The sequence below is a fragment of the Thunnus maccoyii genome, chromosome 1, assembly GCF_910596095.1.
Source record: "Thunnus maccoyii chromosome 1, fThuMac1.1, whole genome shotgun sequence".
Taxonomy (NCBI): Eukaryota; Metazoa; Chordata; class Actinopteri; order Scombriformes; family Scombridae; genus Thunnus; species Thunnus maccoyii.
The window spans coordinates 24714416-24739192 of NC_056533.1; the positions used below are offsets into that span (position 1 = coordinate 24714416).

The 24777-nt window shown below is 37.9% G+C and overlaps 1 protein-coding gene across 1 annotated transcript; it reads right to left on the minus strand.

Annotated features, from left to right (window-relative positions):
* Positions 1 to 32: 32 nt before the first annotated feature.
* On the minus strand, positions 33 to 20859 carry slc22a31 (solute carrier family 22 member 31). The gene is made up of 9 exons (XM_042419736.1): positions 20152 to 20859; positions 14162 to 14265; positions 13910 to 14064; positions 8739 to 8907; positions 7732 to 7877; positions 5375 to 5483; positions 4886 to 5100; positions 3230 to 3341; positions 33 to 2438 (listed from the first exon to the last, which is right to left on the minus strand). The coding sequence occupies exons 1-9, from the start codon at positions 20608 to 20610 to the stop codon at positions 1994 to 1996; spliced, it is 1914 nt and encodes a 637-aa protein (XP_042275670.1). The 5' UTR covers positions 20611 to 20859; the 3' UTR covers positions 33 to 1993.
* Positions 20860 to 24777: the final 3918 nt, after the last annotated feature.

Sequence of the window (24777 nt, forward strand, 5' to 3'; positions counted from 1 at the left end):
CTATGATTAAAAAAAGGAGAACGGAACAATAATTATCATATCAAACCAAGTCTATTGACCGAGTTTATTGAAACCTTAGTCAAAGTTTCAACTTATCTGGCTGTTTAATCCCATCACAAGACTGTCAGAAAGAGGCTGCTGCAGACAAACATTAATGTGTGATGAACAGGAGTGTAGGCAAGTGTAATCTGAAACTAAATACACACACAAAGAAAATATTCCTCAATATCACACACTCACAAGTGCCACAGGAAGTCAATACATACAGCAGTATTTTTAAGAGAAGAGCTCCATCTAGTGTTCTGACAGGGTAACACCTGAGAAATACAACATCACTGCAGCTCCAAATCTCCAATCAGGAGATTTTCATCTTTTAAATTAAATTTACAGATCACTTAGGATTTTGGAGGTAAGAAACTATGACTTGATTTGGTATTATATATATTTCTCAGTCACTATGGTTTTCACTTGATGACCTTGTTAGGCAAACGTATAAACCGTTTAACATTTAAAAAATTTAAATGGTAAGGTAACCTTTAATTCATACAAAAGCACCTTCGTTCGCTCACTTAAAGTAAAATAATCAATTCTGACTGCCAATGAAAACACAGTGAAGTATTACATAACGACATCTCCTGAAGAGCAGTCAAATGGTGTGTTTTTCTCATATTATACACACACAAACACAAAAGACAACCTTGAAAAGTACAACATCCTTTCAGTGTTATAATAATTACATGGACCTAACAAGATGTAGAGGCATTAAAAGGCAGAATGTGCTCACTGTAGTGTTTAACAATAAATGTGGGTTATATCAGAGGTTTAAGGCAGTCATTGTGAAAATATCTCATGCCCTTCAGTTAAGGTTGGTCCTATTCAATTGTGAGACATTGAAATTCCAGCGTTATGGCATGTTTTACTAATGACTTCTTGTTATTCAAGAATCTCCCCCGAGGTAACGATTCATTATCATTGCAAGACAAGAGTACATTTGCAAATTCATCAACTACTTTCAGCGTCTGAACAAGAAACTAAAAAAGTAGCACCTTTTTAAATAACAGTTGGGAGCCGAACAAAGTGGTTAATAGAGTGGATAAACTTGTTCACTGGTGTCTCTCACACAGATCATTGCCAAGTCCTTGAAATATTTGACAGGCTTATTAGTGGTTCAAGAAGGAATTAAATGTCAGAGGAATATCCTCATAGTGATCAGTGCATCATTCAGCTCCCTCTTGTGTGCTCCACAAGTATCGCAAGACTCCACAACAACAGTTTGAACTGGGCCCTGTTTCCCCAAAGCATCTTAGAGCTGAGATTATCTGAGTCCCTTTGTAGGTCTACAATAAGATCATCTTCGCCTTAAGATTCTTTTGGGAAACAGCACCCTGGTCTGTCCTTGTGTTCCCTGGGCTCCTCTCAGCTCTGAGACACTGGTGAATCAGATGAACAGACTTAATGAAAAGTGCATGAGTTACTAACAAATGGACAAAGTGCTGCTGCTCACATGATCAACAGCAGGCTTCTCTGTCAAAAACTAGTGTCTGACAATTCGGTTTGAATGCCTCCACACAGACAAACAGTTTGACCACAACTGAAAAGTTAATCAAGGGCGTGGTCATTGTCAAATAGACAAAACAGACATAATATACAATATTACAGTTCAAAAGGATTTTTTTGGGGGCCCAGAATCTTTTGGACAACAAAGAAAACGTAACACAAGGAGAAGGCCACAGTTTTTCAGAGCATTTTCTGAAAACACATGACAAAAAAAATAAAAAGCAAAAATCTTAAATACAACACCCAGAGACAGATATACTGACAGACTTGGAGCCGTCGCTCTAAAGTGCACTGCATCCAAGCCTAGGATGGTTCATCGGGTACGTTATGACCAGCCAGTGGCTCAGACAATAATTCATTGAAGGATGATGGTAGATGGTCTGTCAGAGGTATATGGAGGAAGGATAATCCAAGTCTGTACAGTGGAGGATGAGAGTTAAGATAAAACGTCTCTCAGTGTCTCATTGTCTTGCCCCTGTGATTCACTATCTGACAGCAGAGCAGAGTGAGTTGGCACAGCGATCCTATAGGGCAAATTATCTTTAGTCAACATCCTCCTGGTGGCAGAGACCAATCGGGAATAGTTGTCCGGGTTGTACTCTGACAAAGGGGGCCGAGTGCAGAGTAGCGGCAGGTTGTCCCTGCCGGGCTGGGAGAGGAAGAGAGGCGGCCGGCGCTGGCTCTCGCCCTCCTTCAGTGAGTCTGGAAGTGGCTTGCGTTTACTTTCAGGCAGGAGCATGATGCAGAGCACAGAGAGGACTGCGAAAGAGGCGAAGATGACGTGGTGGAGGAAGTATCCGCCGTTGTTTTGGAGCTCCATCAGGGAGGAGGCGGCCATGCCGACACATCCTGCTGCCAGCACCAAGCCCAGGCATCCACCTCTGAGAGAGAGATAGAGATAGAGATAGAGATGGAGAGAGAGAGAGAGAGAGAGAGAGAGAGAGAGAGAGAGAGAGAGAGAGAGAGAGAGAGAGAGAGAGAGAGAGAGAGAGAGAGAGAGAGAGAGAGAGAGAGAGAGAGAGAGAGAGAGAGAGAAGCAGGAAATGGCACAAAATTCATCAGGGGGGAAGATAAAGATGTAATGATCGCACGTAATTCTTCATATCTTGTGTGTTAAAGGATAAGATAGTGTTTTTCTAAATAATTTTTTAATTGTCAACGAATTTTGTGAAAAGCCCAAAACCAACAATGGTCTAGCAGTTTCTACTGAAAACATTATCTGTAAATCTTTAAAAGAATGGGTCCCAAATACATAATTTCATTAACAAAAAAAGGCTAAATAATCTCCTAAACCAGATGTGCACTTAAGCAAACATTACTCAAACGGGAGTAAATGATGCATTTGATGGGGACTACTTTGAGCTGCGGATTAATACACATTTGGAATAAGCTACATCAGGCTGTGGCTAAACAGACAATATTTTTAAATTAGGATCAATTCATTGTTGGTTTTATTTGATTTTTTATTTAACCTTCATTTAACCAGGAGTAAAAGACTCATTAATATTAAAAATCTCTTTTTCACGAGTGTCCTGGCAAAGACAGGAAGCACAAATTAGCACAATTTAGAATGAAAACAAAGAACAAAATGTTTTCGTCTTTTAATGGGATTTGTGGACAATAAGAAAAATATAATGTATCGACAATTTCAGTCCAGAAGATAGAAACTTACCGCACTACGGTGGGCATCACCTCACAGGCAAAGAATGCACTGAGCATGGCGAGAGCCTGAGAGAACAGCAGACCCACGACAGAAAGCACCAAAACCAGGCCTCCACGCAGGTCTGACACACAGGAAGAACAGAATAAATGATTACATTTCTTTGCAAAAACTGTATCTGCAGCATCTTTTATATCTGAAATAATCAAAATTTTCTTGCATGTGACCCAAAACTGGCATGATCAAAACTTTTAGACTTGTCATGTGAATATCAGTATGGCAGTGTGGAGGAAGCTTCAAATGGATTTTATGCATATCAAAGAGACCCCATGCTGGGTTCTGTCCCTGAGGCTGAGAAACTGATCCGCTGTATTTCCTGTATTTTCCTTCTAACCCTGCATGACTGATTTGTATTTCCTTCATTTCTGAAAATCCAAATTCAAGGCAAAATTTAATTTTAACAATACAACATGTTATTTCATACATCAAAACTCTGAGTTAATGAGCTGTCAACGTTGTTGAGTCATATATGATTATGTCACTCACGCAACTATATGGTCATATAAATGTCAAAAGTCAAATGTCCAATTAAAATGTGTTGAGAAATGAGTTGAGTGGATTGTGCAATGAGCAGATTGTCATTCCACTTATTTCTGGTGAAACAAAATACTAGAAATGGTCCCAATGGTGCCTCATTAACTAGTAATCTGCACTCTATCAGAAAATAAAATAATCATATTCATTTGTTTAAAAACTTAAGCACACTTTCCAATTAACATCTTGTGTTATCAATCCATCTATTATTCTGTCATCCTGTTTTTCCATGCTGTATTTCTGTAATGTGCTTTCTTGGTCTCTTCTGTACACACAATATCTCTTGAATGTCTGTCCGTCCTGGAAAAGGGAACCCTCCTCTGTTGCTCTTCCTCAGGTTTCTTCTATTTTTTCCCTGTTAAAGGGGTGTTTTTGGAGGTGGGGGTGATGGCGACTTTTCTTCATCTGAACTGAGGGTCTAAGGATGTTGTATTGTTGCACAGATTGTAAAGCCTCCTGAAACAATTTGTGATTCGTGATATTTGGCTTGATAAATAAAAACTGACTAACATACAGTTGAAAATGTCCTTCACCTGTCAAAAATAAATATCAGTCTTTAATTTATTTCTAAATTACGATTACAGCTACAACGATTAATCAATAAGTGGACTGAAAGAAAATTAATTGGCAACTATTCTGAAAATTGAATAATTGTTTGAGTCATTTTTTAAGCAAAAATGTTGGTGGTTCCAGGTTCTTAAATATGAGAAGTTGCTGCTTTTCTTGGTCTACATTATAGTTAATTTAATTATTTTTGGGTATTTTTGGCTTTTTCATTGAGGTTTTATAGACAAAACGATTAATTAATTAATCAATCAAATAAATCGGCAGAATAATCAGTTCTGAAAGTAATTGTTAGTTGCAGATTGATTAAACATTTTGTTAGTGTTTTGATCCTTTTTTAAGAAATAGTATTGGCTATTTTAGAGGCAGTAAAAATTAATGTTTGCAAAAAGGCTTATCATTGCTAAGAGCCACAACAGAAAATGGTAATGGTTGACAGATAATTCATTTTGTAGCACAAATGGTCTGAAAGTAAAATACTTATAAACAAAAGATGGGGATGTAACGTACACTGAGTGAGGGCCAGCAGCAGCAGTGATGACAGTCCAGTGATGATGGCACAGAGCAGAAGCATACCACGCCGACCAAAGCGATTGACAGATAGGCAGATGAAGATGCAGGCCAATGCGCCAGTTATCACTCTGAGAAAGTAGCTGAAGTAGAAGTTGGTGGAATAACTGTGCAGGTTTCTGGTGAAACAGTACTGGATGCCTGTTCCAATAAACCTGGAGGGGAGAGGACAGTGTTGGACAATAGACATCTATGAAACCCAAGAAACAAGCAGCTGTATGTGCTCAGACATTTTACACACAATGAGAATAAGTATCAACTGTCTAAAGGTTTAAAAATAATTTCTTCAATCTTCTAATCTGCTTGCTTTCCTCTGCATCTCACATTTATCATTAAATAGAAATGAAGAGGGGAAATTAGTTACTGATTTCAAATTGATTGACCTAGCCTCTTTCATGGACCAGTCAGTACACAGAAAATAAAACTCACAGAGTGAAGCTGAGGATGAGGCAGTTCTTCCAGATAACACGAGTTCGACGCAGCTCCAAAACTGAATAATACCTCGGCTGGCAGTCATCTCCATATGCTGAATTGATCTCTATCAACAGAAAAAGAGGACTAAGAATAATTCTTTTCCCAAAGATCCAAAGGTCATCGTCTAGGTGTAATTCCAGGTTTTGAGGGAAAGGTTTAAATCTATTTGTTACAAATCCTGCTATTTGCTGCCATTAAGCACATTACAATTAATGTAATGGTCCTTTCAATACAGTAACTCATCATTCAACTCATCTTACACTCTATTAAGCTATGTTTTTAAATAACTGACACTTATCTCACTCCTCCTTATCACAGACATGTAAAAATGTGAAAATGTATTTAAATTGTTCGCAGGATGCTGCGAAAAAAACAACAACAACAGAAAAACACATGTTTACACCACAATAAATGCTAATCAACCCCGTCTTTTTCTCCAGTACTTACATAAAGAATTCATGAGAACTGATTTCTTGCTCTTAAACCTGACGAGAAATGCATTCAGCAGAACTACCATGCCTTAATGGTTACATTATTGTTGCATTCAGAACAGCCAGACGAGCAGAAATGTTATAATCTCCTCAACAGATGGATTTGATGAATTACCAAACATGACGTGTGATAAATTGTGATACCAGTCAAGTTAAGAGGTTATTCCAGGTAAAATGCAGGGCAATGATTCGCCCCTCGTTTGAGAGGCATAGAAAATTTGCACAGGGGAAAAATGTGGCGGGAACCTAAACTTTAATGATAGATTCATATTGGAACATTAAACAAACAAAAGTGCTCTGATAGCAGGCTCAATCAAAATTAGGTTGGCAAGATTTATTTAGATAAAATGATATTTTAAATACAAGATGGATTGAGTTATGACATTGTGAGAAAAAAAAAACAGTGGTGGAGGAAGTTAAATAAAATTAGCAATACTACAATGGAAAAATACTCCATTAAAAGCCCTGCATTTAAAATAAAGTGCGTAAGTATTGGCAGCAAAATGTACTTAAAGTATCAAAAGTAGTAAAAGTAAGTATTCACAATGCAAAATGATCAGTTTCTCTGGTTTTACTACTTATAGGTATGTGTTTCATTAACTACTGAAAACATTTCTCCCAAATTCCAAATAAAAATATTGTCATTTAGAGCATTTATTTGCAGAAATGACAATTAATCAAAATAACAAAAAGATGCAATGTTTTCAGATGTTGAATAATGCAAAGAAAACAAGTTTATATTCATTTTTAAACAACGCAATACTAATGTTTTAACTTAGGGAGATCACAGTTTTCATGCGTCTTGGCATGCTCTCCACCAGTCTTTCACGTTGTTGTTGGGTGACTTTATGCCACTGCTGGCACAAAACTTTTTAATGAGGTTCAGGTCTGGAGATTGCGCTGGCCATGACAGGGTATTGATCTTGTGATCCTCCATCTACACCTTGATTGACCAGGCTGTGTGGCATGGAGCATTTTCCTGCTGGTAAAAACAATCCTCAGAGTTGGGGAACATTGTCAGAGGAGAAGGAAGCAAGTTTTCTTCAGGATAACCTTGTACATGGGTTGATTCATGCGTCCTTCACAAAAACAAATCTGTCTGATTCCAGCCTTGCTGAATGAAGGGATTTTTTCAAGCTTTTCATGACTTCAGCCCTGCCCCTTGGAGTCCATTTCTGTCCTTGCCATGCACTTCACCCCAGCTGTTTGCCATTCTTTTTGTAGATCACTTGATGTCATCCTACAGATGTTGAGTGACATTTGAATGAGTTGGCGGTCATCCCGGTCAGTGGAGAGTCGTTTTCGCCCATTGCCGGTCTATAGCTTTGTTGTCCCCAGTGTCTGCTGTTTGACCTTGTTCTTATGAACTGCCGTCTTTGAAATTTTAAGGATGGAAGCAACCTGACCCTCACTGTATCCCTCTGCCAGTAAGACAAGAACTGAACTCTTCTTTTCCTCACTCAAAACTTTTCTTTTCACCTCTTTTATTTTTGATTCCAATTATTTTTGAGATACTACTAGCACTGTTTTTGTCATCAAGCTGGTCCTACTGCAAGAGGATGGTGATGACCACAGTAGTGGCTTTTATACTTTTCCTTGTTAAATAAGATTTGGTTCAGGTGATCACCTCATCTGTACCTCATTAAGTAGAATGAGGTGTGCTTGTGTTGGAATTCAACAGAAACTGGATATATATATATATATATATATGTAAATGAATTGTTAACTTAAACTTTTCTCATGATTTTTTCTCAAGATTGAGAACCACTGAATTCCGTGTCTTTATGTGCATACACAAGCTTGTGAGTGTGAGTTTTGTACCTGACAGGAGGGTTTCACCGGGGTAGATTTCATCCCGCAGACACACACCGTTCCTGATGGTGAATTCCTGGAGGCTCCTCTTCACCTGAGGGATCTGTGCTGTGGCCAGCAGCCAACGAGGAGACTCGGGAAACACTGACGCACAGCTGAGGAAAACAACCCTGATATCATATCTCAAAGAGATACAAAGCTCAAACATTGTTTGTAACATTTTCACAGAGGTTCAAAAGGTGAACAGATCCTTCAATTGTGCTTTTTCTGTATATTAGATTTTAAAGGAACTTTTTTGCACCAGTATGATTTCTTTGCAAGAATAAAGAAAACATTATTTTACTGGGGTAGAAAAGACTCCAAATGAATCATATCACTTCATCACTGACATCAGCATACATGTGTTTTCATTTATAAGGCTTTGCTATCTAGGTTGCTGAGATATTTAACATTTTTATTTGAGCTTAGAGTCAATAATCATGAATCATATCACAGGATAGTTCCTCATACTGACTCTGAATTGGAGAGATCTGGTTTCTGGTACTATACACCTTCATACTGGAATGAACTGCAAAACAAACTGAACCAGAGTCACTCATTCCTTTAAAGGACTTAAAATTGTACTTTCTGATATTTTCAATGATATTTGATGATTGTGTGTCTTGTCGTGATGTTGTAAATGTTTTTTCAGGTCTGTCACGTAAAAGAGATACCTATCCCTATGAGATTTCCTGAATAAATAAAGCTTAACTAAACTAAACTAACTTTGAATGGTGTTCACAAGAATTTCCTAAGTAGGATTTTATCTTTTTAAACCTGTGGTTACATGTGAATGCAGGTGTGGCTGTTTGAGGGTGTGAGCTTGAACCAGGATCAACTCCAAACTACCTACAGGTGAAACATATCAAATTGTGTCACAGTGTGAGACTGATACAGTGAGCACCACTGTAAAATAATAAATGCGCGCATGATGTGCCCACCTACGCACCCCAAACATAACTGTCTGCCTGACTCACCACCAATACGAAAGCAGCAGGAGCAGAGGTAAAGTGGCAACTGCCTGGAGAACGGGCCAATCATGGCACAGAACGGCGATGCCCGGCAACAGCAGCTCTGCGAACACTGTGAAGAAGCCGCTGACCATGGCAACCATGAGGCGATGGGGAGGGTCACACAGCTCCAACCCTGAGAGAGAGAGTGATGGGAACAGAGAGGGAAGAAAGACAGATAACATCAAAACATAGCTGAAGGAAAACGAATACATTTGTCCAAAACCAATCGATTGCCTGGCAGGTCATGAACCTCAAACCCATGACTTCACACACGACTACTACTGGCTGTAGTAGTGCGTAATCTGTGTTTTTATCTGTTGCTTCAAACTTCATGTCAACACAAGTCATGTGTATGGCTTAACATTGATGCAGGCATCGACATTTGTTTCATGTATATTATATATATGTGTTTGATATTACTTCCCACCAAACTGCACAAGAATCTGCCCACTCTTTTTTTATTAAGAGATAAAAACATATAACAAATACAAAGAGAAATGACAAAAATCACACAAAACCAGACCAAGACAAAACAAAATCTAACCTATAAAGCATCATCACAACAAACATATATCATATATCACTAGGCCTAGCAACATAATTAGATCATAAGAAATAAAATTCATAAAAAAGGAACACTAGATCATAATTTTCATATACAAAAAAATGACATTATGTAGAAAACTGCTACCTTTCAGGATAATTACAGTAGGTGAATAAATTGATGAATTTTGCACAAATTTCCCATAACAAAGACTAATTAACGCTTCTTACCAAACCTCACCTACAATAAACTTTTGTTTATAAACTGTTTCAAGAGCTTCTTTAGATTCATTACTCCTGTTTGCAGTATATACTTCCAAATAAAGTAATGTTTGAGAAACTCATCCAGTCTAACAGAGACAATGTTTAGCTCAAAGCACAGTTTCATTTTAAAGCACATCTTTTGAACCTTCCTCCAAAAGACACAAACAACATGACAGAACCAGACAAGATGAATTGTCAGCTCGGATTTAATAAAGTACGACTATGTGACTTTTAAAATAATAAATAAATAATAATTCCTCCTACAAATGTTAAAGATCGTCTCCAGTCATGTTTAAGACATAAAATTCTTCTGCTTGGAATAATAAAATCTATTTGATATGTTTTTACACAAGAAAGTTAAATTACCTTGTTAAAAATCCTTAAAATAACATCTCCTCCTCCCTCACTGAAAAATCCAGAATCTGTGAATATGCAATTATTTTTTATTTTAAAAGTTTAACTGCTGAATACAAGATATCTCCTGCTTTACTGAAAAGTCGATTCTCAGTGTATGTGCACTGACTGGAGGCTTCAAGTTTCCACATCACACATGTGGAAGTTGCATACTAGACCATGATTGGCTCTTAACTAGTTGTAATGTCACAAATCATGATGGTAGGTAAACGTAAGTGCCTTAAACTCAAGATTTTTTTTTCAAAAGTTTCACCAAAACTGTCCACTTGCAGCAGATTAATGTGAAACAGGCCTTCTAGTGTCAAACTCTGCACATACATAATTTGGCACTGTAGAGTTTAAACAGCCAACTGAAGGAACAAGATGAAAAACACATTTTTGACTGGATGGGGGCTTTAAGTTGAATTTATAAGCAATAAGACATCCTTGCTCAATTCAATACATATAGTGGCTGTGTTACTTAGAGCCTCCCTCGGTCTGGTAACTTTAACATAATGGCTAATGTTAGCGAAGTTTAGCCAGATATTACTGTGTCTGTTTGCAGACTTTATGACTTTTACCATTATCCTTTAACTGTCACTTCTGGCCACAGTGGTTCCTGTTCAGTAAAAACTACATAGCTTCACTTTAAAATCTTAGTAAAATCTTATGTATATTTATTTTAAATATCAACCCAAACCCCTTTGATCCACAGTACAGGACAATCAGATGTCTTATACTGTGGCATCTACCTACTCTTTCCTTTTGGTACAACCTCTTTGCACTTTGTAGGTTTACAGCAAAGCAAAAATGCTGCAAACCATCAGGAAACGAACAGATACAGGGTTCAAGAAGCTAGATAAAGCTGCTAGAAGATAACGTTCTGTTAACCTCAGGTACTGATGTAAACTTGTTTGTGAGCCTGTCAAACTGTGTGAGTTTTTGCTGAACTTTAACCTTGTTACCCCAGAGTTATGATTCACTTTCCCCCTCCTCCCTGTTTGGGGCGGGGGGAAAAAAGAAAACGAGGAGCCCACTTCCTGCTTATTTCCTTGCCTTCAGTTCTGTCCTGCTATTGTTTTCCCATCTCTGCAGAGGAGCTGCACTGGCAGGACATCACTGAGAAACATTTCTCTCAGGCCCCTGCCCAACCCAACATCTGCCTGACCTAAAAAAAGACAAAGCGTGGACTTAATCTAGCCCTGACCTTACAGGAATGTGGGAGTATGTACGTATGCATGTCAAAAAAAAAAAAAAAAAAAAAAAAAAAAAAAGTGGGTGTGCGTATTTGAGATGGGACCACTTTAACACTCCACTACCTAATGCCACCTCCTCCTACGCAGGAATGTGTACTGCTCCCATAAACACTCACGTAACTACATTCCCATGCCGCTACACTCTGGTTTTTGACAGTTTAAGGGAGAAAACACATTGTATTTGATACACTGTGTGTCCCTACCAGCCAGAGACATCTCATCATAGACCAAGTCATACAGAAAAAGGGGTTGTACACTGGAGAGCCCCTGAAAGAGGCCAGCTGGGTGATAGGAGTAAAGAAAACCCCCCAACCAGCTGCCTGCTGTCAGTCAGAGCTCAGCACAACATGCTGCAGTTTATCATCAGATACAATAATGGCAACCCAGAAATCCACTGTCATATACTTGTATAGGCAAAGCAATAATGGGAAACCATCTTTTTCAACCTAATTAATCTATAATTAGTCTTCTGCATTCTTTGATTGGTCAGATTTACAGTAGATTCAGGTATATTCTCTTCACTGTCATCAAAGCAATTTGTACTAAGAATGCTTTCAAGTGTTATGTTATAGTCTAATCTCACTGTGCAATCACAAAATGTTCATTTTTTTGTAAAATGAATGATCTAACATAGCCCTAGTGAGGGGTCATGAAATGATTAAAATGATACAGAATAAGAAAAAAAGATGCATCAGCAACTTTTTTCTGACTTTTCAGTGATCTGAATGGTTACACCTCTTCAGGCCTCTTAAAATATTACAAACATTTAAAAAGAACACATCACTCATCGCTGTGTTTGTAGCTCATTGACATATGAGACCTTCGTGAGTAGATATGGTTTCAATTTTAAGGGTCACAAGCCAAAAAGGCTGTGAACCACTGCCTTCGTGGATATATTTTTGGCCCCAGGTCGGTGTGTTTGGGCCTCTAGTATAAACTCCGAAAGGAAAATATTTTACCTGAAATGAAGGCTGCGTACTCTCAGGCTTTATGCATTTAGGAACAACTGAGTAACAGAGAGAAACTACCGGAATCGGCTGTAGTCATAGTTGCTGTTGTTGTGCCCTTTTTTAAACTGGACTGCACTTTAAAAAGGTGTAGAATTAATCAATGCAAGAAAAGTTACATGTCATTTCAATTTCAGTAAAAACAAAATAACCAAATTTTAAGTTAAGTTTCCTGCCGACAAAAAATGTGTTCTGTGCACCCACTGCGTGTTTTTAGTGTCTTATATAACAGCCGATTTGTCTGACTTGTCGGTATGATCTGATGGAAGTAATTAAATTATTCTATATGTTATCAAAGACTAGATAGTAAAAGCTGAGCAGATAACATATACATCTTTGTTACAAGGTCACAGAAAAAAAGGGAGACAACACATGAGGAGGAGATGGGGAAGTGATTAGAGATAACATCCAGAACATTATGTGATTTATCTACATCCTCTCCTTATACAATATACTCTTTAATTAAAAGTGATGATAAATTTGCTGAATGTGAAATGCTTAAGTTACAGAGCATGTAAGATATTTTTCACTGATGTTCCTCTAAAAGATCATGTCTGGTTTTGAAACTAATCGGAGGTCACCAGAAAATGTTCATACTAAAATACTGTTAAATTTAATAATAATTGTAGTCCATACATTAAACAGACTTCAGACTGTCCTCTGACTCACAAACATCATAAATAAGAATGTCAAACCTGATTACAGTTGTTTGTGTTTCCTTAAATAGAGATAAAAAACATGGAAACACTATGATAAGATAACAAGCAGCATTTCTGATTTGCTTCTGTAAGGACAAAATGGGGTTTTTCTTATCTTTGACTGATAAGATATTTCACCAGTTAGCTACTGTAGGTAGAAGGATGTGTGGGGGGCATTTGTATTCAGTATTTATCTCACAGTCTGAATGTTTTTTGTGTTTGTTTGGACTGGATAAAGTAATTGAACAAACTGCACTTAGTATTGGCAGCTTCTGCCAGTCTGCTTCAACACAAACTCAGGAACCTGCAGTATACAAACAACGTGACAGTATTTTACTCCTACTCCCAGTATACTGGGAATCACGAGGCTGAGCTGTAATATACTAACATCATAATATATTTACATTAGATTTCCTGCAAGACAAAATATTTTTTATTATCTCAACCTTTGGGCAAAACATACAATGGCTGCAGAAAACTCATAAATGTAAGAAATCTTAAATCAGAGTATTGTTACACATCATTGGTTGAGGGAGTTTTCCCCCTAATGACACGTTAACATAATAATAAACTGCAGCATGTCTTGGATTGTGGATGACTGGATGTACAGTAATGTTCATGTGTCACCATCTTCCTGGACTTCACCTATCCGCTTCTCATCTTGCAAATTATTTGTCATATTTGTGTCTGTTCTGCTACTTTATATTATTTATTGGATTGTCTACATTAAAGTCCAAGTAACAAGATGACTTAAAAAAAAGAAGAAGAACAAAAACATGACATTTGCATAAACACAGTGAATTGAATGACTCAGAGTGAGGATGCAGGAATGTAAAAGTGCTGTCTAACATAAACACAGTGCTGAGTGTGGAGAAGGTGAGGTTGTTTTTTTTCATTCCCCCAGAGAAGTTTATTACTTAATAAGGCTGCATGAGGTTTAACCACAGAATAGTGACACTTAAGTGGATACTCACTGGCAATGTATGATGATACAAACACCCCAGCAAGCATGGTGCCTTGAGAGAGACGCAGCAGGAGAAACGCCACGGCACTGTTGGACAAACACACCGCCACTCCTAACAGACTGGACAGACTGATGGAGAGGAGGAAACCCCGCCGACGACCCAACCTGAAAACACACACACAAAAAAAAAAAATCACACTGCTACTGATCCTTAGTCACACTTTCACAAAACATACAAAAGTGAAATCTAATTACTACTTACCAGTCGCACAAGGAACCGAGGAAGATGTATCCCAGAATCCATCCTGTCATGAAGCAGATGTGTTGCACAGGGATTTTCCAGTAGTCGCTGCAAACCAGGTTCCACTGAGGAGGAAGAGAAAGACAAACTGAAAACAGCTACTGAGTGTATTTGATGTGCAGTATGTGATGGAGAAGGTTCCTAAAAATACAGAGCATCACCATTCGATTAAGTTTAAAAAGAAAGAAAACTTAAAAAGGTTAGATTATGACACTAGTTTTGTTATTTTTTAATAACAACAACAACTTATGCCTCCAAAAAAACAAAATCAACAGTGTGTTCAGTCTCTCAGTACTTCCAGACTTCCATACTTGGTCTGTGGCACACAGTTGCAAGCTCACTGGTTCCTGCTAAAGATGTAAATCTTTAAAAACAGCTCACATATGTATAGTTTCATATTCAAAATAGGTTAAGTAATTTCCTAAAACAGCTGAGTACTGTGGTTTTTTATCAAATGTTACTCAAACAGGAGTGACCTGAGAGCAGAAAGGATGTTGTGGTTACAGTAGTAAACTATAAAATAAACTACAACGCCCATGTTCATCATAATGAAGGAATATGTCACTCACTGGTGTGTTCTTTTGGCAACAATGAAGTCTATTGCACAGAGAAACTAGCTATATCAGGCTTTAGGTAAAACTTATGAGTGAGACCAGCTCATTGTTGGTTTTGGTCTTTTCATGGAATTTGCTGACAAAAAGAAAAAACAGAATATCACCATCCTTATTCTTTAACTATAACTCAGCATTCTTCAAAATACTTTCAACTATTTCATAAAGCACACAGTAACATTTTAGACTTCCTCTGTTTCAGACAGAATGACATGTCAGTCATTGTTTTCAGTGGATTTTATTATGGTATCAATCGATTTTCAAGAATTTGAAACCTGATTTACCAAGAAGAATATTTAGTGGCACTTGTTTTGTGTCAAAGTTATGTTTTTGCTGCATAGACTTTAAGCATTGAATATATAAAAAAAAGGTTCTTCAAGGTGTTTGTGGGAACCTCCAACAATTGATATTCCAGACTTAGCTTGACAATGAACTCCTTTCCAACAGCGGACGCTCAAAATCTGATATCAGAGTCCTTGAAAGCAACAATAGTTTTTAATTTGCTCCATGTTTCATTGTATTCCAGCTGGATGACCTTTTTTTACCAAGTGCCAGAAGGTAGACTGGCATCAACTGAAAACAGGAAATCAATCCAGAATATGTAGTATTCTTTGGAAAACAGTCAGTAAAGTACATATGATTTGTAGATTTGTAGTATATAAAGCACGTACCAAATACATTTTAAGTGTAGTGTATAAATCCTAAACATGTCAACTCAGTTTTAATATGAAATATAATCAGGGTGCGGTTTGTGAAAACATTAGAGGTTTTGAAATGTTTTTATTCATGAAAATAAATCAGAACCACAGCGGGACTACATAGACTATGAAGCTTATTAGGTCACTAACCGAGTGGTTTTTGTGCCTAAACCTAACCAGACCTTAACCACAGTGCTGTCACACCATAAAACATCATTATTTTTTAACAGTGATTTGTAACATTTGGTTCAGGCATGAAAGATAAACAAACTGTCGTGATACTGCCCGTTGAAAAATGATGCTAAAGGGTACACGGTGCATTAAAAGGTAACACCAAATGGGTCCTGACCAAGCGTCCATATGTGATGAGTTGGGAGTGAGAACGTGTTGTTTGCACTATAGACTGTTGTCATGTTGCAGCGCTTTACTTAGATATTTTTAATAGTCTATTCTTATTTTACATATTTTATATGGCCTATGGGGGAAGCAGCATAAATCACTATGAGAGGGGTAAATTTTTGTCCCCAATGGGATTAAAATAACTCAGAGGCAGAGGCAGGGATTTAAACATATAATTAGTATGATCAAAGAAAAAAGTACATGAACAAATTGTCACCAACATGCTGCATTCATTTAACTACGTAAGATGCTGTGAATAGCAGGCTACCAGTCAAATCACAAACACAGAGAGATTTCTGTGGGCAAACAGGAATGTAGATCATGTCGTTCCTAATTGAATTTAGATGTCTGCTGACGGTGTTATTACATTAGAACAAAGTCGTGCTCAAAGTAGAGCGTGCCAGCAGCTCTGCTCCTGGTTAGTACCAGTCGCTGCCTGTAAGGAAATTCTTTTCCACTCTTCTCTTCTCTCCCTCTTCATTTTCCCTCCATCTCCTCTTCTCTGCTCTCTGTGTGTGTGTGTGTAGTCATGGTTTTTCATGACAGAGTGTGTTTTATAGATACAGGTGGCTGCAAAGTTTCAGATCAAAGCACCACAATTAAGCAGGATTGAATCAAGGATAAGAACGCTGTGGATGTCACGTCTTCATATACAGATGTTGACAAAATATCAAAACGCAGTGAATACAACAGGTCTGCAGGAAATATGAGGCAGCGAATTAATCAGCTGTTAACCAGTGGTATGGGGAAATCTCATGGAGTGATTGAGCTCAATCCTGAAGGGGAACATGGGTTTTTTTGATCAACTGTGGGAGCCTCTTCTCAACTACTTCCCAAATAGCACAGCAGACCAAGTACGTAGGAGGCATTGCATAGTGGCTTGGCATCCTTCCAGCAACCCCATGAATGGTAAATGCTCTCCTTCCTGGGTATTTTACTGCTTTGCAATAATTGTGTACTCCCTGATCCTTGTAATGTGTGTGTCCACATGCTATGCTTTTTTCCTTTCCATCTCTTAAGATTTGTGATCTGTTATAATCTTTCTCTGCTGTCATTTGTGTTTTGTATTATAGTCTGCACTTGAAAATTATGTATATTTTTATATTGTAGGGAAAAAAGAAAGAAAATTAATTGGCAACAACAAAAAAAATGACAAAAACTAGCTAGTTGCAGCTTCTCAAATCTTCTATAATCTGAAGATTATGAGCTTTTCTGTCTCATACTAGTTAACTGAATATCTTTGGGATTTGGACTGTTGATCAAACAAAACAAGAAATATAACAGCATGTGTCTGTATTAACTGATGTTATAGATAAAATGATTAGGCTAATTGATTAATCGAGGAAATAATCAGCTGATTAATTGATAAAGAAAATAATTGTTAGTTGTTGCCCTCAGTGTTTTCTCTAACTAACTGTCAGAGTTGTTTTCTGAATATGATGGTAAACTCTGAGGGTTCAGTTAATTGTGTTGTTGAGCTAAAATTGTTAAGAAACACTAATACAATAGAAACTGAAGTTAGGCAATAGGATTATATACTGTACATCAAGAGATGATACAGGTTTTTCAACTGTCTGAGATTTTGGTAAACTTTAAATATCTCTGGTTGTACTGGATCATTGTAAACAATGTTGCAAATCAATAAGCAGGAGTTCTTTGTGGCAATATTAGATTTTTTGCATCAATATGATGACATAACTTGATCTGTCAGGTATTGAATTTGCCAGATTAAAACAAATTTTCTCAATTAAATTTTCCAGAAAATGTACTATATCACTATATATATATTGATGTGGTTATATGAAGGTCTTTTAAGTTTTATCAGCAATGTTTCTACCCAACACACAACTTCCTCAGGAAAAAAGGGTGAAAAAAAGAAAATTTTAAATATCTGTCAGGTGTTGAGGGTTTACTTGTGACCGTTACTTCCCCTTTGCTAATGCATCTCTCCCCTGCTTGGCAAATCATCGTGATTTCTGAGACTTTCCCTTTGTCACATTATACACAGTAATTTTACAGTGTTTGCATCCAGAAATTCAGGCTGTGACTACTAAACTGTAACTGTATCACTATTACAAAACCATACAGTTATACAAGTGAGTCATCAAGCTGGACATGGTCAACTTGAACAGAGGTCTAATAATTAACATTTTTGAAAGTGGGTTTAGTACTAGATTAACATGCTACTTGGCTCCTACCCATTCCTCCCCCCTCCTGTGCACTGTATACAGTATTCCTTTGCAGGAATATTACATGTCCCACATTTGCTGTGTGGTTATTTGAATAAACACAAATTAAATTAGGAATATGCACGATGTAAACACATTAACATCAACTGCAGGGCTGCATCTATCGATTATTTTCATTACTGATTAATCTACCTGATTATTTTCTCAATTAACTGATTATTCGTGTGATTTGTAAAATGTCAGCAAATTGTGAAAAATGTCTATCCTAAGTTCCCAGAGGCCATGATTACCCTTCAAAATGTCTTGTTTTGTCCAGTCACGGTTCAAAATCCAAAGATAATCCATTTATTGTCATAGAGGAGTATGAAAACCAGAAAAAATTTAAGTTTGGGATTTTTTTTTGTCATTCTAATTAAAATTCTAGCTTAAACAATAGTCTGATTATCAAAATTGTTGCTGATTAATTTTCTGTCTATTGACGAATCGATTCATTGACTAATCGTTGCAGCTTAAATCACCTGTAGCCTAATATTGAAAGTTTTGAAAGCTAGAATTTGGGGGCTTGGATCAAGTCCAACTGGGGACCGATGTTGTCTTTACCTTCCTCATCTCCTGGTTCCCTGTCATCTGTGACAAGCGGTCACAAGCAGAGCCTCACCAACATCAACAATACAAACAATGGCCTCAGAAATGGCTTGAATCCACCTGAATCTCTGACTGTCTCAACAAAAACATAATGAGCTTCACCAGTTGATTGTGCAGCACTAATATACTGTATGGTGTTTCTGATATTTTGTCCACCATCCCTGTATTTTGTATTCACAAGTGGTTAACACTATTATATAGTATCTATTCATTCTGTCCTTTCTTTAACTTTTCCTCTGTCCCATGTTGATGTCGGAGCAGAGGAAGCTGCTGCTGGTGAACGAGGGTCTCAGGAAGGAACACGGAGGCCTCAAACTTCCTTGCGTCACAGTTTGTCAAGAAGGAAAAGGAGAAGCGATCTCCTCGTTGCCTGTTTCCATGATACACAGACAATAATCTAAAAGGAAAAGCTGAGGCATAATTACCCATAATGACTTTGCCCTGATGCTTGTCAGCCTCCTTTCCGACTGCAGGTCATAACACTCACTAATGTGGTTTACAGACTGTATCAAATACTGATGTTGGTTTAACATGTAACAGCATGCATGTGTGAGGTGTTCCTACTGGGTCACATTGAGAAACATTTTCGTTAGAAGTCTTATCAATATTTGCAGACTGGGATGGATCCTTAAGTAACACAAGTCCAATAAAACAGACTGAGAAGAGGATAAACAAGTTTCTGTTGCTTGTTTACATATGTTGCACAACAAGACACCATCACACCCAAAGTAAATCTTACTGTCTGGTTATTGAGGATCCATATTCAGCTTGGAAATTTCTCACAAAAAAAAAAAAACCATCTGTCTTTGTCACACAATCTCACCTCACTTTGTAAACCTAATGCAAATACAACGTCTGTATGTATCATGTGGTTTGACAGCAGTCATTTGGCTTTCTGAGCTGTTATCTATGACTATGGGTAAATAACAGAGTGCCAGACAGCAGATAAGTGAGAGTGAAAACGGGCCCGGGACAACAACAAAGTTTTAACTGTTCAACCGGAGCAAATATTGACTGAACACTGCGAACAGTCGCCTGTCTTCATGTCCACACACTTACTCAACGGAAACTGGACCAAATCCAGTTCAGCAGCACCACCATCTTGGAGCAAGGCCAAAAAATATAATGAGTTGTCAAAGTGACCAAGGAAAATGTTTAAAATTACAGGTATTTTCTGTGTCTTGTCTTAAAAATATGTAACTCAACTCTGGAGGTCAGGTAAAATAGAAGTGCATATAACCTACAACTTACAGTGTAAGTCGATCAGAAAAGCTGTATTTTTAGGTGTGTATTTCGGCCCAAAAAGTTGCGTAAACTCACTTAACATTTTCTCTAACTTCTTTAAAAAAGGTCCAACCACACACATACACATACCTACATGATGACCTGAGGACTAAACAGACTCTTACCTCAGTGACAAAGTTGCTCTGGAGCCCCGCTACATGGGCGTACTCCCACCCGTTGGTGCAGGAGACCCTCTCCCTGGGCACATTTTCGGAGAAGTCCGAAGTGTTGGGTGGGTACTTAAAAAGTTCACAGTGGCTCAGGCCGGTGCCGTTCACCCAGGGGATGGTGAGGTTGAGGTATCCCTGCCTGGAGAAGTTGCTGAGGAGGAAGGCAGAGGGCAGAAGCTGTGGATCCGGCTTGCAGTGGTACGAGTCCGGGATAAGAGTGTAAAAAACGTCGCTGAACAGATTCAGCATGACCGCGAAGTTGGGGAACCAGCTGAAGACGACCACGATTCGGTTGTAGCGTCCATAGCCGCCGGTGTGAGGGAAAACCTTCGTCTCATAATCCATTTGAAGAGGAATGTTTGCTGTTACGGATGGTTCGCCACCGCGGCTGGCCATTGCGTACTGAGTACACATACTCGGTCGCGCGCCGCTGCAGCAGGTAAAGCGCGCGGGGAGGAGGAGGAGGCTGTGTGGATCAGACACCACGAGGGGTTTTGGGATCGACCTATGACACACCTGATTGGCTGCTACTGTGACTGATCTCTGGATAGCCCCTGAGTCACAGTTTTTATGTTACCAACAACAACACAGAGCAGACTGCCGGTGAGATGCAGCTAAAGTTACAGAGTTTTATTGACTCGCTGGATCTTTGAATAGCTGACCTCGATATGACACTTGTGGTTCAATGCTGATATAATATATAAATATATCCTTTATTAAACCAGGTGGAAGTCTTATTGAGATTAAAATCTCTTTTCCAAGAGAGCAGCATGCATAAACTGTTACAACAATAAACACAAACAATACAGGCAAATACAACTGTCACACACTAAAAGGAGTGAACACAATATCCAGTTAATATGCAATACAAGGTCAAGGACAAAAATGCATAAACAGGTACAATTTTCTAAAACTATTTCAATGAAAAGAGGAGGAGCTAGGAGCTATCACATTTAGCAAGAGTACTATTTTCTTGATCTTTTAAAACTGACTTAAATTCCCTCATAGTAATCAGCTCTGACAGTTTCAGGTCCTTCTGTACATTGTTCCAGCAAGATGGATGGATTTGGATTTATCTGCATTTAACTTAAGTTGAGTCAAGTTGGACTGAACGAAATCAAATAAGAAATGATCACAAAGATCATCTACATATATGGAGAACAGCAGTGGTCCTAGTATGGAACCCTGGGGCACACCTTTTGATACAGGGAGGAAGGAAGAGAAAGACCCAACAAACTGGACACATTGTGTTCAAACTGACAGTAGTTTGAAACCAACTTTCAGCATGCCAAGATAAGCCAATATTTAGAGTCTATCGGCCAAGGTGACATGGTCAACTGTGTCAAAAGCCTTTGACAAATCAATTAAAAGAACTGCACAATATTTTTTGCAGTCCAGAGCCTCAATAATGTCATTCACCAATTTAATAGCAGCGGTTATTGCGCTGTATTGTTTTCTAAAACCTGACTGATGTGATGGAATACCCTTAAACCCTTCTTTAAGTTGTTCATTAACAAACATTTCAAGGACTTTAGCTAAAACATAATTTAAAGATTGGCCTGTAGTTATTAACAACTGAGGGATCCCCTACTTTGAGCAAATAGACAACATAGGCAGATTTCCATATGTTAGGAATCTCAGTATCGGAAAGGGTAATATTTAAAATATGAGTCAGAGGTTCTGCTATAAAGTCTACAGCTAACTTGAGAAAGTAAGGATCAAGCTTGTCAGGACCCGTGGATTTGTTAGGATCCAGTTGCTTTGAGGCTTTACCACATCAAGAAGAGGAAGAATGAATGGTTGAATCAAAGAAATAATAGGGGGTGGTGAAGAGTGAACCCTCTGCTCACTGAGCTGTTTTGGATCTCATATCATTTACAGAAATACCAATATTTGAATATTTATGTGGAGCATTTGTTAGAAATAAATCAAAAAGAGAGGCTCTCTCTTGGCATTTAAGATTTGGACGAGCTGAGCGATTAATTAGTTGTGTAAGATGAAATGAGTCACAGGTAGATTTAAAACTGTCAGAGACAGAGGAGAACCAGTCCCAGTTAAAATCTCCAGCAAGGAGAATCTCATTAACATCTAAGGTTGATAGTTGTTTACTCAATGATGATAAAGCCTCACTGCTTGCTGAGGGGGGTCTATAACAACCTACAAAAGTGATAAAATGGCCCTTAAGAAGATTCTGATGATAGGATGGTAGCATGAAATTTGTTTTTTATATAAATGGCAATGCCACCACCTTTTCTGGGACGGTCACAACAAAAAACATTGTAACTCTTAATTGCAATGTCTTTGTCTGTAATAGATTGTTTAGCCAAGTTTCAGACTAAACAAGAATATCAATATCAGATGATTTTGTCCAGATTTTCACTAGATCCAATTTAGGAAGTAGAGTTCTGACATTTAAGTGAATAATAGCAAGCTCAGATCTAGCGTTGAAATCACAATGGGTACTCAAACAATTCAAATCTGGGTCAGCATTAGATTGAACATTTCCTGATAGAAGAAGCAAGAGAACAATAAAACATTTTCTTTTCAAAGAGTTTTGTGTTGGCACTGATTGATTATTCCTAACCCCTGGTCTACTTGGGTGATAAGAGTATAATGAAAACAACCAGTCATATGGACTAAATAGGTTAATAAAATAGGGAGTCATGAGATCTTCAGTAATTTGTGTGATCCAATTGGGAGAGCTCCAAAAAGATTTAAAATCCCAGTTTCTGACTTTTCGAAGGAATAAAAGATGAGGCACATTTTATAAATAATTTTAAAGTCCCCCTAAACTCTAAAATGTGTTTTGCATATTGTTTCTTCAGTTGGATGTTTGACACACAAATTATTATTCATACTAGTGTTTTATGTACATCTTGAAGGTCCAGTGTGTAGAATTTAGTGGCATCTAGCGGAACAGACTTTGAATATAATATGCTTGGAAGGGCAGAGGAAGAGGGGGTCAGGTATTCAGTTTGTTGCAATCTGCAACCTCACGGCTAGATGCCACCTACACACTGGTCCTTTGAACATGTCACCAATTCACTTTTCAATGATAAAAATATGAACTTTTGACATCAGAAAGTAGCCTACTGTCAATCTTTACTGCTTTTAATTCAAGCCAAAAACCCAGTTTCAGCATGTGTTCATCAGGTGTTTCGGCAGTTTAGAATTGCACTTCCACCCTAACCCTAAAAGTGAGGGACTTGAATGGTCAAAATCAATGCACCAGAGGCTGAGATATCCTGACTTTTAGTCCCTAGTATTATTAAACTATAAGAACACTGGATCTTACATTTCCCACAATGCAATTAAACAGCATCTTCCTGTAGGCTGCCGCCTTTTGTCAGGTCTTTCAAACCCTACATTGCCTTTTTAAAATGCAGGTCTTCTGTTAAGTTTTTGGTCTCTAGCCCAAACGAAGATAACCCTGATGACATCATCAGGTTTTTTTTGTCTTTCACACTTTAGAAAGCTCCTCCAGAGCCACAGACTGAGTAGTACTCCTTGAGATGGGTAAACTTAACTTCATATGTTAAATTGGTGAAGTGCCCCTTTAAACATTTTCCTATTTAAATAATAAATGACATGACTGAAAATCAGCATTTTGATAAAAAAAGACTTGATCCTGATATCTGATATTAGGAAATAGGAATAATTAATTTCTGATATCACAAAAAGTACATTTAACATCAAAAGAAAAGTCTAAAAGCTAAATCCACCGTTACCATTAGTCACTGATCATCATAAGGTCAACAACAAACTATGACTTATTCTTAGAGTGATCCATAGTAACGTAACATAACATAACCATAGTTACGTGTTGGTATTTGACACTGTCAGCATGGGATCAGTTGGACTTGGTGGACTCAGGATCCAGGAATGCCTCTGACTCAGTGACTCGAGTTCATCTCATCTGGCTCTGACATGAAACATGAAAACATACTGCGCTCACAGTCAGTTAAGTGTAACAAGTTACAAGGAAATGACCAAATGACACAGCATATCCACATGATGACTAGTAACATCAACAGGTTTTTCTACCTTGTGACAGAGCTGTTTGTTAACTGCAGAGAAAGACATAAATTGGTTTGGTAAAATTAAACAATGCGTCAGGTGACATGACTCCAATGTGCATGAATAACAAAAATGGCAAAGACAATTGAAAATAATCAGGATGTTGAAATAAATAACCTATTTACTGATGAGTCCAGGCTTTTCTTTATGACATGATAGATTGATTTTGGCTGGTGACACTCTGACTGAACTCTTTCAGGCTATGAGATTACCACATGTACCAAACCTGGCAGCTGTGTCAGAGAAGGCATTTCAAACATTTGGATTGTGAAACAGCTTTTGCTCACAGTGAAGATTTATGTGGTGACACCAAATGTGGAAACATGTCACTGGAACAACACAAGAAAACAATAATGACTTTGATGGCAATTATATTAAGATAAATGTTATCATTTAAGTGCATATTCTTGTGAGTAGATATATTTGGGATGTATCTGAAATAATTGGTGATATCTTTGATGATGCGGTTGTGTACCATTCAGCTTTTTCCATGACGACACAGGC

Excerpts from the sequence above, each read along its gene's own strand:
- slc22a31 (XM_042419736.1), bottom strand. The coding sequence starts at position 20,610 with ATGTGTACTCAGTACGCAATGGCCAGCCGCGGTGGCGAACCATCCGTA. Across the intron at positions 14,065-14,161 it reads CTCGGTTCCTTGTGCGACTG|GTTGGGTCGTCGGCGGGGTT; the intron begins GTAAGTAGTAAT and ends GTGTGTTTTCAG. Across the intron at positions 2,439-3,229 it reads GTGATGCCCACCGTAGTGCG|AGGTGGATGCCTGGGCTTGG; the intron begins GTAAGTTTCTAT and ends TCTCTCTCTCAG.